The 15,661-nt window shown below is 44.3% G+C and overlaps 2 protein-coding genes across 2 annotated transcripts; both read left to right on the plus strand.

Annotated features, from left to right (window-relative positions):
- The first annotated feature begins 1,217 nt into the window (after positions 1-1,217).
- Positions 1,218-4,603, plus strand: LOC112881844 (DNA-directed RNA polymerases II, IV and V subunit 11-like). The gene is made up of 6 exons (XM_025946733.1): positions 1,218-1,283; positions 1,683-1,770; positions 2,228-2,317; positions 2,397-2,475; positions 2,563-2,658; positions 4,348-4,603. The coding sequence occupies exons 2-6, from the start codon at positions 1,718-1,720 to the stop codon at positions 4,390-4,392; spliced, it is 363 nt and encodes a 120-aa protein (XP_025802518.1). The 5' UTR covers positions 1,218-1,283; positions 1,683-1,717; the 3' UTR covers positions 4,393-4,603.
- Positions 4,493-7,055, plus strand: LOC112881379 (DEAD-box ATP-dependent RNA helicase 52B-like). Its single transcript, XM_025946034.1, has 6 exons — positions 4,493-4,497; positions 4,581-4,686; positions 4,886-4,969; positions 5,633-5,875; positions 6,793-6,960; positions 7,044-7,055. The coding sequence occupies exons 1-6, from the start codon at positions 4,493-4,495 to the stop codon at positions 7,053-7,055; spliced, it is 618 nt and encodes a 205-aa protein (XP_025801819.1).
- The last annotated feature ends 8,606 nt before the right edge of the window (positions 7,056-15,661 follow it).

A 15,661-nucleotide genomic window follows, 5' to 3' on the forward strand; every position in this document is an offset into this window, starting at 1 on the left:
GAATAGAGCGGCCCCAAGATGCGGAAGGATACCGCTCGGTAAAAACGAGCGGACGCGAGCGCTCGCCTGCCCCGCGCGCGCAAGCACCGGTGCCCGTCACCGCCCGCCCCTCTCCCCTCCCCTCTGCCAGCCCCCCTCCCCGCTCGGCGCACCCCCCCCCCCCCCCCCCCCCGCCGGCGGCTGCGGAAACCGCCCCCCCACCCCCTGGGCGCCGGATCTGCCCCCCCCCCCCCGGCGGCGGCCTGGAGCCCGGCGCATGGCTCCTTGATCTGTTTGTTGAACTTGATCTGTTCAGTTTCAATGATTCTTTATATTTAATTTTGGCAGTTCGCAGGTGAAATTTGGCAGGACAATGCACTTAGGATTAATTCTACATATTATATCATGTTGAAACTCAGTTAATTATATTGCATATTATGTCATGTTGAAACTCAGTTAATTATGGTGCATTTTAACTGAAATATGGTGGTAAGCTCACCCCAACAAAGGAGGAGGTAACCACACTCACTTGGCTCTCCAACCAAACACAGAATGGAATGGTTCTACTCTAGCGCACTCTCCAACCAAACAAAAAATGGAGCGGCTCCGTTCTCCTTACCAAACGTAGAATGGAGCGGCTCCATTCTTAGAAATTGGAATGGAGCCATTCCATTCAAGTTGGCTCCCCAACCAAATGCACCCTTAGCTCGAGGTGGTTGACCCAGGAGAGTTCGCGCCACAAGTCCCCCCATTTTTTGGAGCCCACTCCGCAGTCTGCGAGTTCCACTCATTGGAGCCACCAGGGTCGCCGTGAAGTTTTAGGCAGCTATTTGCCTTTTGAGCCTGGGCCTTCCCACGAAAGGAGGTGGAACCGAGGAAGGGCCTTGGGCCTGGTCGCCCGGAACCCGCTGGTCCATCCGTGCGATCACCCCCCCCCCCCAATTCTGCTGCCTGCTGCCAGGGTCGCTGTGAAGTTTCAGGCAGCTATTTGCCTTTTGGGCCTGGGCCTTCCCACCAAAGGAGGTGGAACCGAGGAAGGGCCTTGGGCCCGGTCGCCCGGAACCCGCTGGTCCATCCGTGCGATCACCCCCTCCCCCCCCCAATTCTGCTACCTGCTGCGCGTCTGAGCTCCGTTTCCTACCCTCTCCTCCGCCGACCCCGCCCCAGGCGCGGCCCCCGCCGACCCAGCCAGTAGCCCAGCATCCTACCTCCCGTTCTCCCCCGTCGGCGTCACCGCCCCCGGCGGCCGCCTGGCGTGGAGTGCGGATCCACCCGGACCCGGATCGATTTCTTCATTCCTGTAGGTAAGCAACCCTAGCACTTGATTGGGCGGGCCGTTCTCTCTGTTCACGGGAATCTCGTCCTCCGCACCACCGTGCCCCACGAATCCGAGTCGCGCGTGCTCGCCAGTCCAGCCGTTTGTTGTTGATTCATTTGCGCGCGCGGTTTAGAGTGCCGATACGAGCTTATTTCTACTCCCATCATCAGAATGCAAACGAATTCATTTGCGGAGGTTTAACTGAACCCTAACCATGTTTTAATGAATCCGTCTCTGACATGGCAACGCGGTCAAATTGTGAAATATGACGGGTTCTATTTCATTCGCTGTGTTGGGTGTACGTACTCAAGCAATTTTTGGAACCAAAGTCTGACTGCTGATACTATACCCCTTCTCTCTGTGGCCTGATGAACCACGCTTGCAGTGATTGAAGCAGGAGGCGCCAGGAGTTAACCGTAGATGAATGCCCCAGATCGCTATGAGCGCTTTGTCGTGCCCGAGGGCACCAAGAAGTGAGTCTTACCCCAGACCTCTCACTTGGTATCAATTGATCTTTGTTGGGTCCTTGGTATGGCTTCTTTAGTTGTTTGATACTCAGAAAGCAGTGAGATGCATGTTTCAGGCAATGCTACAACACATGCTTATGTCAGTAGTCATTTCTGCCTGTCCATGTAAAGTGATTCATTTGGCATAAACCGTAATGTTCTGAATGTTTGATGATAGAAGCAGTGAGTCGCATACTTTAGGCAATGCTACAGCGCTTGCTGATACCACCAGCCATTTCCACTGGTCTATGTAAAGTGATTCATTTGGCACCGTAAACGTAAACTTCTGAATGTTTTATGTTTGTCTCTTGGTTCTCTTGCTCGCAGTCTATTAAAGCTAGGGGTTCAATTGGCTGTAGTTGCCCTTTGTCATTGCACAATTATTTGTAGGGCGTGGTTGTGGTACTGAGAACCATCTGTGCAGGGTGTCATATGAGAGGGATACAAAGATTGTGAATGCTGCATCCTTCACCATCGAGCGTGAGGACCACACCATTGGCAACATCGTTCGCATGTAAGTACAGTAATTCTTTTAGCATGTCTTGTCCTCTTCTTTATGTTTTATGATGCCCATATGGAGTGATATTCTGCAGGCAGCTGCACAGGGACCCAAATGTGCTCTTTGCTGGATATAAGCTCCCTCACCCTCTTCAGTACAAGATTATTGTTAGGGTATGATGCAAATTCTGTTTTTTTTCTAATTCTTTTCTTCACTCCAGGTTTATTCAGCTTTATCTCTTATTTTTATTGTGTGGACAGATCCATACTACGAGCCAGTCTTCCCCGACACAGGCCTACACCCAGGCTATCAATGATCTAGACAAGGAGCTCGAGTACCTTAAGCAAGCTTTCGAGGTCTGTTTCTGATATGCTCACTCATGCTCTCAATTACTTTTGCAGTAATTTACTGTCGTGTCATGGAATAGTAAGGAACAAAATGAGAACGAACAGTTTAACTTGATCTCTACTATATAAAATAAAGTGCCTCCTGCTTCTGCTGCTATACATTTGGATGCGAAATTCTTTGATACATTGATTATGAGATTTCAGATATGGTGTTGTTTGATCTGGCAAGCTTAATAAATATGAATGCACTCTCTTTTACCCCACCCAATTGAGATTGAAATGCTGAACTTGGAAGCCACCATGACATTGGATTCAGATGTGTTGATAGTTTACATGCTATAAATATCCACTTTCACCGAAAACTTGCTTGATATACTAAAGAAATAATTTGGGCCCATACATTCCTCGTATTTTGATTTCATACTCCTTACCCATGTTGTCCTCTTAACAATATGCTATCGAGAGCATCATGGAACCCATATATTTTTGCTTTATGATATAAAGAAGTGCCAAAATTTTTCTGTGATGACACATACTTATGCTGTGTGCTTTCATTCAATAAAATTTACATAGCATTCTACCTTCAAGATATTTTTTGCAGCCTTAAGTCATTCTGGCATTCTTTGTCTTTTGGAAGGATTATCTCATTACCTTCCCTTCCCATGCTACTCATGTACAAGTTTTAAGTTGGTAATTGTAACACTAGGAAAAAGAATCTTTGCAGGTTTCACTATGCAAGTTTTTGATTTAGTTTTTCCTAGTTGCATGGCATGACATTTGGCAGTTGCATATAATATAGTCAAATTTTAGTTTCCCTTAATTCATGAACTCATGATGTATAGCAAGTCAGAGTGTGGGGGGAAAGTTTGTTTGAGAATACCCTTTTGTTAAGAGCAATTGATATGGGAGTAGAAAATTGTTGATTTGATATAAATTTGATGCACCTTTTGCCATTTTGAAGTATTTGGGAAGTGTTCATGTCATTTTTGAAGAATCATTTGCCTTTCTGTTTTCAAGATGTAGATGACTGAAGTAACACCAATGACATGTCCTAGCATGCATTTGCTTATCTGCGTTGAAGTACATGATTACACAAAGTCACAAACACATTAGGAAAAGTAGACCATAGGTGCATGCCTTATATGTTCTGTTTTTGATGCATCTTCTGCTAGGTACAAAGTGCTAAATAGCAGCCTTATACCTTGTAAAGAAACTTTTAAGTAACAGCCTATGGAAATTTGAACATGCAGTTGAAAGTTGGGACTTTTGAACTTTGTTGTCACATTACTCTTCAGAATTTTGGCAAAGTATATTCCTGTTAATTAAACCTGAAGCTACTAGTAGGAGTTAACTGGATCTCCGTTTGTCTACCTGATGCTTGCTGATTATATTTTGTGTTGTGCATTTAATTATTTGCCTTTGTACAAAACCATGTGGCAACTGATGCTAGGATTTAGCAAATTAGGTCTGCTGTGTCATGCTAAAAATTACTGTATCAGCAATGTTCTCTGATTTGTGTCTTTAGAAGTTTAATGTTCTCTGATTTGTGTCTTTAGAAGTTTAATTTGAAACTGCTTTTGGCAACGCATAATTCCTTTTGAAGACATCCGTGTCTCACATTCAAGATGTTATGATACCTGTATGCTGCATGGGATCAGTACCTATATGGTACTGACGTTCTGAGTGTTGTGTTTTCAGGATGAGAAGACCAGGTACGAGGAAAGGGCGAAGCAGGGGTTCTAAATCCATGGTGCCGGAGACCTGACCTTAAAAACTCCGCGTGTTAGTTTTATCAGGCGCGAGTCGCCTTGAAAGTTGAAACAGTCGCACAGGGATTGTGAGCATGATGTAAGACTGATTATCCCTGAACAACTGGACTCGTATTGAAACGAAATGCTCAAGAATCTTTTAAGTTTGTAACATGATTCCAGACTTATCCCTGAACTACCAGTCAGTACCTTGTCTGCTGTTGAATCTGTGCCAAGAGTCCAGGACAGCGTGGTCAATCTGCCGTCACCCATGTTCTTTGTTCTCAATGTGAACCATCACGCTTGTGCCAGTTTCATCTTAATGCTGCGTCATGGTAAATAAACGTGGTAAAGAATGGTAGCAGTATAGGTATTTCACAGGACGTGTAGTACTTTCGTAGCAACATAACAGTCTGGAACATTCCCAACGGTAGTATCTTTCTCGTTTTAAACTTTGGTTGGTTTTCTTGTGCCATTTGATGCCTTAGATCCATGAAGAAGCAAGGAAGTTTGCATATCAGACTGGTGTCAGAGTCGTGGTTGCATATGGAGGTGCACCGATAACAAATCAGGTACCTCTTTGTTCATGATGTGTTTGGCTGGTAATGGTTGTGGTTCCTTCCAGTTTAAATTCCCAATGCATTTATGTCTTCACTTTAGATTCTTAACAATACTATTTCCATGAACTTTAATGGTTACATTCGTGTTCTGCTGTAACAATGAAGTGGAATTTACATGGTCCTTACTTGCAAATATTGTAGTTGTCCTTAGTTGCAAATATTGTAGTTGTATTCTACTGCAAAGAAGGAAAAAGGCCTTGTCTCTCTCCATATTGTTGTTAAAGTCACATGGTTGTGCTGGTGTAGCAAAAATAGATATGAAGTTTTCTTCTGACTTAGTTTGCTAGTCCCCTTGCCACACGGAGTATGTAGAGGTCTCTGGAAATGTAAGCAAACATGTCATTTGCCAAATTTAGGCAATGGATTTATTTAATAAATTACATCAATACTTCTGATTATCACATTAATGCAAATGAGAGTTTTTGTTAATCTAAGTTTTTTTTGTGGGGGCTTGACAGAGACATGAAAAGCGATTATACAAGCTGTTACCAATTCATGCATCTTTAATTTTCTTATGAATCTGAATGCTGTAGCTGCTGGCTCCTTTTTTGTTCGTTGCACTTATGTGATGTGAAAATCATGTTTATTTATCATGTATTTTCCTATCTATTGTAGCTGAGGGAGTTAGAAAGAGGTGTTGAAATCCTGGTGGCAACTCCTGGACGCCTAATGGATCTGTTGGAGAGGGCTAGAGTCTCACTGCAAAACATTATGTATTTAGCTCTTGATGAAGCTGATCGAATGCTTGATATGGGTTTCGAGCCACAGATACGTAAAATTGTTGAGCAGATGGACATGCCTCCACGTGGCCAGAGGCAGACAATGTTGTTTAGTGCTACATTCCCAAAAGAGATACAGGTTTGTTTCTTTCCAGTTCCGCCTCCACCCTTTATATTACTCCACTATTGTCTATTTTTATAATTCTAGTTGTTCCGTACATGTAAGCAACCTGTGGGTTTGTAATGTCTACACTATATACGTGCATGTGTAACTGTTTATCTAATGGTAATGAGTTTCTTTTTTGCTCTCAACCAGTATTTAATAAAAAAAAATTAAATGTAGGCGTGACAAACCATAGTATCTGTTTCCTTTTATGGTAGTGGTTTCCCAGCAAGGGTCTGACACTGTTTTAGAGTTACGGATCTATGCTTGCGTTGCATTGCATAATTTCAGAGTTTCACAAATACGTAGGATTGCGTTGGAATTGGGCTTTTTTTCCTAGGATGTACATATGCAAATATGTATGGACTGCCTGGAACTTAGTTATTTTGCAGGATGCATGTAGTGTTTGTTCCTATCCATTTCCTATGGAAACGCTTCGTAATGAAGCTCTAAAGCTTCTACGGACGTACCATTCATACTTTGTTCAAATCTCGTGTGTTTATAGTGCCATAACCTCTTTAGTACTATTCTGTATGTAGTGGTATTGCCTTCTCTTGGAAAAGCCCAGTTCAATTATTTACTGTGTTAGGCATGGATGGTTAACTACTATGCGAAAATGTGCGCCATTACATTTGGAGTAACCTGCATGGGAACAAATTCTGAAAGCTGGAGCACGGACTACCCCCATCAATTAATTCATTTAGATCACAGCTTGGTTAACTATGTCTTGCATGCCAAAGCTTTTGAGGAGAGCTGATTTTACTGTCATTTCAGACCGTTTTGTTTCTGAGATGACAGGATTAAATGATTAATTCATCACATGTTTGCTGTTATAAATACTCTGGCATACTGATTTTTTATTGTGCTGAAAATTTTGTATATTTGTTATGCAGAGGATGGCTGCGGATTTCCTTGCTGATTACATCTTTCTTGCTGTTGGGAGGGTTGGTTCAAGTACCGATTTGATTGTTCAGAGGGTGGAGTTTGTCCTAGATGCAGACAAACGTAGCTACCTCATGGACCTTCTTCATGCGCAAAAGGCTAATGGTACACATGGGAAGGTAATTGTGTTTTCTAGGATTTGTTTCTTAGATTGAACCTGATTGATTTTAAGTTTTGAGGTCTGAGGAAGCTTTCCACACAGGGAATGCTTTGAATTGTCCGTCTTTCTCGAGGCTTTTGAGTGGTTAGTTGGTGCCTAATAGATCAATTCCTCGAACGTAGTGTAAAATTGTGTTTAAGTCAATTGGGGTTTGATAAGAAGGTCATTTGCGTAACCCTGGATAATATTCTACATGATCCCGATCCATTTAAGAGTCTTGTGCATGTTGTAAGCAAATTACTGTGCGATGGTTAAATATCCTAAGTACATTGTTGCACAGATATCTTGATTTTGGTTGTGCAAGCTGGTATAGAGCTGATTGCAGATGTTACTGAAAAGATTCGTCAGGGAATCTATTGTATCACGGATAATGATGTCAGTGAGCGTGCTTTTTATCAATATGCTAAGTATGTTTGCCATTTGAATGTTGCAAGAAAGTTGTCTGCTGACTTGGCTGTTTATTGGGACACAACTTACAGAATGCTTGGGGGTGCCTTGTATTACAATGAGGTTTTGAATCAATTTTGCATCAACTTATGAAATATTTTCTTGTCAGATTTTCATCTTGGTGATGAAGAGTGGAATAAGGTAGCAGTGATGCAAAAGTTTCTAAAGCCACTTTATGATATAATTTGCACTTTCTTGAAAGCAAAGTGCCAAACTGCCAATTTGTACTTCCTTGGAGTATATAAATTTTATCGATTGCTAGATGTGTGACAAAAGAGCATGATAACTTCATGTCTGCTATGATGAAAGATAATGTAGCAAAGTTTGATTAGTATTGGTCAAAGTATAGCCCAGTTTTGGCTTGTGCAGCTGTTCTCGATCCTCGTTACAAGCTCAACTTAATAAGCTATTGCTTTCGGAAGATCTACGGCGTTGATGCTACCCAACATGTCAATGGAGTTGTTGCGTTGCTGCACAGATTGTTGGCGGAATATAAGCAGTCTTTTAGTCCATGTCCAGCTGCCAATTATATTGTTAAATACCATGCCAAGGATTATTTGTTTGATGATTATGCTCCACAAGAACAAATATCAGAGTTAGATTGGTATTTGGGATCGCCCGCAATGGATCTAAACACTGATTTGGATATCTTGGGAGTTTTGGAGTGGCATGTCTAAGTGCTACTCTGACCTTGCAAACTTGGCTCGTGATATCCTTGCCATTCCTGTCTCCACTGTTGCTTCTAAATCTGCATTTACCGTGGGGGGAAATTTTGAATTGTAAGAGTGCGGTCAGTCCATATTTACTTGAGATGCTAATCTGTCTCCATGACTGGACGTGTCCAAAGGGGACATAAATGGTATGGAGCTACACCATATTAGCTTAATTATTCCTTCTTGATATGCTGCTTGTCAGCTTATGCGATAGTTATTTAGATAGAGATGCATATAACATATTTATACTTCTGTTTAGATTCTTAGGAATTGCTGCAAATGTTATAGAAGAGCAAAGATTCCGGTAATTCTGATGAGATGAAGGTGCTCATAATGCTGCTGGTGATTCCAATGTCACACTGCTGCAACCCAAACATGTTCTTTTGTCTACTGCTGGTTGGTATTCAGTCTTTTAATTTTCGGTGGGCTGCATGACATAAACATTGTTTGCCTGCTGCTTGGTTGGCAAAATTGCATGCCTTGATGTTGGACCCGGAGGTACATGTTGCCTTGTTATCGTTGTACTAGAGTCTGCCTGTTATGTTACTTCTGTGTTAGATTGAATTTGGACTTAAATTCTCATGTTGGTATCTGTGTGACCATGTTGTTTAATGGGCATGATGATGCGGTGCCCCTTAACTGGTGTCTTTGAAACATGTTGAATTGTAACTTTGGCGTGGCTGTGGACACCTGCTGTCCTTTCTATTTTGACCACGGAAATGACTGAAAGAAATGATAGCAAACACTTGGTGGTAGCCAACTAGCTAGGCATAGAGCGGTTTATCAGTGGTCAGTCTGATCTTGGGCCGGTCATGGCCGTAGTTGCAGGGGAACCGTACTGCAGGTAGCGCCGTCTTCCCTAGGCTCGTGCAGAGCTTCACTTCTGCTTTGTTGTTGTTGCGCGGCTGTTGACCGGGGTTGTTTGCAGTAGATGCTGAAGTCTTCAGAGTGACCAAAAGAGATTGTGAGTTGGATGTCTCCTAGAGACGTTGGAATGTGAGGGCTGATTCTGGACAGCACATGGTACTGTGAAGACGCCGGGACTGATCTCATCACCACCAGAGACTCTTTCAGCTGCTCAGCACTTGACACCACGCATCGTTGCTGCGCTGCTCATAGATTTGTCACATTTGCGCTAGCACTACTATGCCAATTAAACTGATCGGGCCAACCGCCCGACCCCAACCCTTGCATCCACTCTATGGTTGGCTTGACAGTTGAGTGAACCCTGAACCTTAATATTGTACCGCATGTGCAAATTTCTCACTGAATTTTTGAAATCTTCTTTTTACAAAGCTATCTCCTAGTGACTGTTCTGGATCCATTATGAAAATATTTTTTTTGTACTGTATAACTCATTCCATTTAAGATAGTATATTTTTGTAAATATTACTTGTCCAAGGTAAGAAAATTTGACTTATAACAAATCTATAGGTTTATATTTGTGATAGGAGAAAGTAGGCCCTTGCGAGCAAGTGCACGTCACTATGCATTATGCAGAGAAGGATGCATTCAGGGCAGCCTTGTCAGGTCCAACTTGCTACGAGGGAAATACGTGCACTGACAACAAACAATTCCGAGGAAACATTTTAGTGCAAATTCAAAGAGGAGTTTAGGTTTTTTATTCGAGAACAATTTGAGTGCCATCTCTTCCATGACTGCTTATTGACATACATAAGGACCACCTGATCTACCAAAAGTACTAATCTCGTGGTGAAATGCTTGATGGGATGAAAACTGCCATCATTCTCTCTTTGATGGCCACCTGATTTGTAGAAAAACAAGTTATACGGATTTATTTAAGAAATTCCCATGAAAAATGCAATTTTATTTTTCAATGGGGTTGGATGATTTAGTTCTTAATATTATTGATTTACTTAACTGACGACAAAGTCGACACCAAATCTCTTGATTTGGCATAGGGGCTTATCATGTCCCTGCGGTGAATCGATCTTCCTTTACATTTTTGCAACTCACTCTATCTTGTTTTTAGTATTTATCTAAAATAACTGATGAATTTTGAATTTTCCATAGTTTATTATGTAATTGCTTTACAAACATATGTAGTGTAGTAAAAAAGAAATAAATGGAATTAACACCTTCATGCTTTACTATAAGTCTATAACTACAACTCAAGGAATGTACCGTTATCTCAAGCAAGTTTCTGGACTTACCTAGTTTTTGGAAAGTTATAGACAAATGAAAGTACATACACAGGACACGCAGTAGCACGCAGCACGTCATAATTGAACAATGATCAGCATGTGCAAACCTACACAGCTGACTTGGTTATCCTAATGTGATACTCGCATCACACATCATCATCATCATCATCATCATCATAAAAGACTTAATGGACAAGCGGATCAAGTGATCCAAACAACAGCTCTTATAATTTTATTTGGTTGGTGGGATGGGTGGAGATGGAACGGAGCGGTTCTATTTTTACCGGTGTTTGGTCGGGGAATGGTGGAATAGAGCGGCCCCAAGATGCGGAAGGATACCGCTCGGTAAAAACGAGCGGACGCGAGCGCTCGCCTGCCCCGCGCGCGCAAGCACCGGTGCCCGTCACCGCCCGCCCCTCTCCCCTCCCCTCTGCCAGCCCCCCTCCCCGCTCGGCGCACCCCCCCCCCCCCCCGCCGGCGGCTGCGGAAACCGCCCCCCACCCCCTGGGCGCCGGATCTGCCCCCCCCCCCCCGGCGGCGGCCTGGAGCCCGGCGCATGGCTCCTTGATCTGTTTGTTGAACTTGATCTGTTCAGTTTCAATGATTCTTTATATTTAATTTTGGCAGTTCGCAGGTGAAATTTGGCAGGACAATGCACTTAGGATTAATTCTACATATTATATCATGTTGAAACTCAGTTAATTATATTGCATATTATGTCATGTTGAAACTCAGTTAATTATGGTGCATTTTAACTGAAATATGGTGGTAAGCTCACCCCAACAAAGGAGGAGGTAACCACACTCACTTGGCTCTCCAACCAAACACAGAATGGAATGGTTCTACTCTAGCGCACTCTCCAACCAAACAAAAAATGGAGCGGCTCCGTTCTCCTTACCAAACGTAGAATGGAGCGGCTCCATTCTTAGAAATTGGAATGGAGCCATTCCATTCAAGTTGGCTCCCCAACCAAATGCACCCTTAGCTCGAGGTGGTTGACCCAGGAGAGTTCGCGCCACAAGTCCCCCCATTTTTTGGAGCCCACTCCGCAGTCTGCGAGTTCCACTCATTGGAGCCACCAGGGTCGCCGTGAAGTTTTAGGCAGCTATTTGCCTTTTGAGCCTGGGCCTTCCCACGAAAGGAGGTGGAACCGAGGAAGGGCCTTGGGCCTGGTCGCCCGGAACCCGCTGGTCCATCCGTGCGATCACCCCCCCCCCAATTCTGCTGCCTGCTGCCAGGGTCGCTGTGAAGTTTCAGGCAGCTATTTGCCTTTTGGGCCTGGGCCTTCCCACCAAAGGAGGTGGAACCGAGGAAGGGCCTTGGGCCCGGTCGCCCGGAACCCGCTGGTCCATCCGTGCGATCACCCCCTCCCCCCCCAATTCTGCTACCTGCTGCGCGTCTGAGCTCCGTTTCCTACCCTCTCCTCCGCCGACCCCGCCCCAGGCGCGGCCCCCGCCGACCCAGCCAGTAGCCCAGCATCCTACCTCCCGTTCTCCCCGTCGGCGTCACCGCCCCGGCGGCCGCCTGGCGTGGAGTGCGGATCCACCCGGACCCGGATCGATTTCTTCATTCCTGTAGGTAAGCAACCCTAGCACTTGATTGGGCGGGCCGTTCTCTCTGTTCACGGGAATCTCGTCCTCCGCACCACCGTGCCCCACGAATCCGAGTCGCGCGTGCTCACCAGTCCAGCCGTTTGTTGTTGATTCATTTGCGCGCGCGGTTTAGAGTGCCGATACGAGCTTATTTCTACTCCCATCATCAGAATGCAAACGAATTCATTTGCGGAGGTTTAACTGAACCCTAACCATGTTTTAATGAATCCGTCTCTGACATGGCAACGCGGTCAAATTGTGAAATATGACGGGTTCTATTTCATTCGCTGTGTTGGGTGTACGTACTCAAGCAATTTTTGGAACCAAAGTCTGACTGCTGATACTATACCCCTTCTCTCTGTGGCCTGATGAACCACGCTTGCAGTGATTGAAGCAGGAGGCGCCAGGAGTTAACCGTAGATGAATGCCCCAGATCGCTATGAGCGCTTTGTCGTGCCCGAGGGCACCAAGAAGTGAGTCTTACCCCAGACCTCTCACTTGGTATCAATTGATCTTTGTTGGGTCCTTGGTATGGCTTCTTTAGTTGTTTGATACTCAGAAAGCAGTGAGATGCATGTTTCAGGCAATGCTACAACACATGCTTATGTCAGTAGTCATTTCTGCCTGTCCATGTAAAGTGATTCATTTGGCATAAACCGTAATGTTCTTAATGTTTAATGATAGAAGCAGTGAGTCGCATACTTTAGGCAATGCTACAACGCTTGCTGATACCAGTAGCCATTTCCACTGGTCTATGTAAAGTGATTCATTTGGCACTGTATACGTAAACTTCTGAATGTTTTATGTTTGTCTCTTGGTTCTCTTGCTCGCAGTCTATTAAAGCTAGGGGTTCAATTGGCTGTAATTGCCCTTTGTCATTGCACAATTATCTGTAGGGTGTGGTTGTGGTAGTGGTTCTTCTTCTAGTTACTCAGATATTGAGGCACGACAGCAGCGCATTGAAGAAGACATTCACAACATCAATGCAAGTCTCACTGGTTTTTCGGATCATTTCTATTCCATATTCCTGGCTCCGACTCCTCCGCCATCATTCTATCCTTTTCATCCATATTTCCCTCCACGCCTCCACCACAAGATGATTGATCTGGCTAATGTGGTGAAGGCCTCTCTTTTTGGTATTTGATGCCAAAGGGGGAGAAGAAGAGAAAGGAGTGGATGGTCTTAGGGGGAGAGCTTGCTCTTGGTGAAAAAGAAGACCCTCTTGCATTTGCATGCATGAACACTATAAACTATTTCCCTTTTATGTTTATTCACTCCGCATGAACTATCTGCTATTTGGGCTTGTAATAACTCTAAATACTTATGTGTGCGCTTGAACCTCTTTAAGATCGGTTGTGATGAACTGTTTGTGCTTAATATTTATTTACTTATCTATCTTTGGATGTGGTTGATGAGGCTAACAAACTTTGAATATTGGATATGTATATTCTCTTGCCTCGCTTCCATTTTGTAGGGAAAATTCCGCCAAAATTTTCATACCAAGACATATGTGTGGAATTCAATAAAAAAAATTATATGCACATATGTAGGGGGAGTTTTTCTTCTACTCTTAGAATTTTGAAGAAGTCTTACTCTATTTTACAATACTCAAATTGAATATGAGTAAGTCTTTCAAAATTCTTTCTCAAGTCTATCTAATACCTAGTGTATGAAATAGGCTTGAAAAACTCATTTATATCACTCCTTCGCTTAATTGTCATCAATTACCAAAAAGGGGGAGATTGAAAGCATCTAGACCCCTAAATTGTGTTTTGGTAGTTAATGACAACTATAAGTGGACTAACTGTTTCATTGAGTTTTATGAGAGTAGGATGGTCCATAAATGAATAGTTGAAAAGGAGCATATGGCGCAACAATCTAAGAAGAGATTCAAAATGGACAGCTCGAGGCAAAGGTATAACATAGGGTTTTTGTTTTTGCCGGTCCAGAGAAGAGTAGAGAAGAACTCGACCGGATTTTTAGGCTACATAGCCGTACTATCAATAGGGGCCGATGTTCGTTTGCTCGAAAATTTGCTGAGTGCCTTATGATCGAGTCTTTGCATTGCATACCTTGAGAAACATGGCACATGAGAAAAAAGATGTACATATAACGAGATTTCCTGCATTTCACGCCTGAACCGGACAGTCCGGTTAGTTAGACCGGACAGTCCGGCACCCCCGGACAGTCCGGTTTATTACATCGGACAGTCCGGTTTTTCTCCAGCTTCTGGGACAGAAAGTTTTGTCCAACCGGACTGGCCGGTCCTATATGGCGGACTGTCCGGTTAGGCTGTAACGGCTATTTCTGACCACGCCATTTTTGCAACAGTTGACCGTTGGGGGAGCAGGCGGACTGTCCGCCAGTAGCTGGCCGACTGTCCGCCAATATCGCAGAAAGTCCACCAACTCCTCCAAACTGCTAGTTTGTGTTGGTAGGCTATATATACTCACCCCTTGGCTGCATGAGAGCTCTCTTGGCACTTGAGAAAGACACTAGAACACTCTCATTCACTCATCTCTCACCATTGCTTAGTGATTGCATTCTTGTGAGTTAGAGAGTGTTTAGTGCATTGCATCAAAGAGGTTGATCATTGAGGCACTAGTGGGATTCCAAGCAAGCGTTGTTGGCTTGTTACTCTTGGAGGTTGCTGCCTCCTAGATGGCTTGGAGATCGTGTGAGCCACCGAGCACTTAAAAGGAGATTGTGAAGGTGCCGTGGCCAAATTTGTGAGAGGTTGAGCTCACCTTGCTCCGAGCGGTGAAGAGCATCCTAGTGGAACCGAGGTTTGGAGAGGTTCTTTGATTGATTGGCTCAAGGACTAAGTGAAGACTTGGTAGAGGAGCAATCGAGTTCATTGAATCCACCTCAACGTGGATTAGGGGTGACCGGCAAGTCATCGACACCACGGGATAAATTCTTGTGTCTTGAGAATTGGTTCTTACCTTGCAATTCTTTATCGCATCTATTCTTGTGCAAATTTTCATTCCTAGATTCTAGCTTTGCTTGATCACCCTAGATTGCAAACCCAACTTAGCTCGACTTAGGCTAGAACTTTAAATCTCTTATTGTACTAATTAAATTTCCCCTAAGTGCTTTGTTTTTAGTTAAAACTGTCTATTCACCCCCCTCTAGCCGGTGTCCTTGATCCTACAGTGTGCCCTAGCAAAATTTCAGGCGTCCGAGTGGAATCCGGGTTTGTTGTTCGTGATGGATCGGCATAGCCCGCAGGTGGCATTCCACTACTCCGTGACCTACCTCCCAGCGGATGCCTGAGTCATCCGACCGACTCAGATGGCTCGCTGGCCTCTCCTCTATGGAGATTCTGTGGGCATGGCTTGAGGTCCGCATCGACGAGAAGGTTGAGATGATCCGAATTGCTGCCTGAGGAGGTCGGTCGAGGGCCGTTGGGGCTCATCTGCGTTTTCTCCTCTGGCTCTATTTGACACGAGGCGGCCTCGAGTCATCCGCGGACCGGCCTTTGAACCTCGGCTAGTTGGGTTCCCGAGTTGGGATCCATTAGCACACTTTAATTGGCTGCGCCATTTTTGTTTTGGTAGTTTTAAGTTTCTTTCATGAATCGAACGATTAAATGAGATTATTGACTAGGGATGTGGCGCGTTGAGGCTTACCTGGGAGGTCAATGCGTTGCCCCATTTTTCATGCCCGCATCGCGGTTGTGGTGGGCCACCAACCAGATCCGCGAACTCGGAGAGAGCTTGGTGCCAGTCGCGACGGCGATT

This window comes from Panicum hallii, chromosome 2 (genome assembly GCF_002211085.1).
Source record: "Panicum hallii strain FIL2 chromosome 2, PHallii_v3.1, whole genome shotgun sequence".
Taxonomy (NCBI): Eukaryota; Viridiplantae; Streptophyta; class Magnoliopsida; order Poales; family Poaceae; genus Panicum; species Panicum hallii.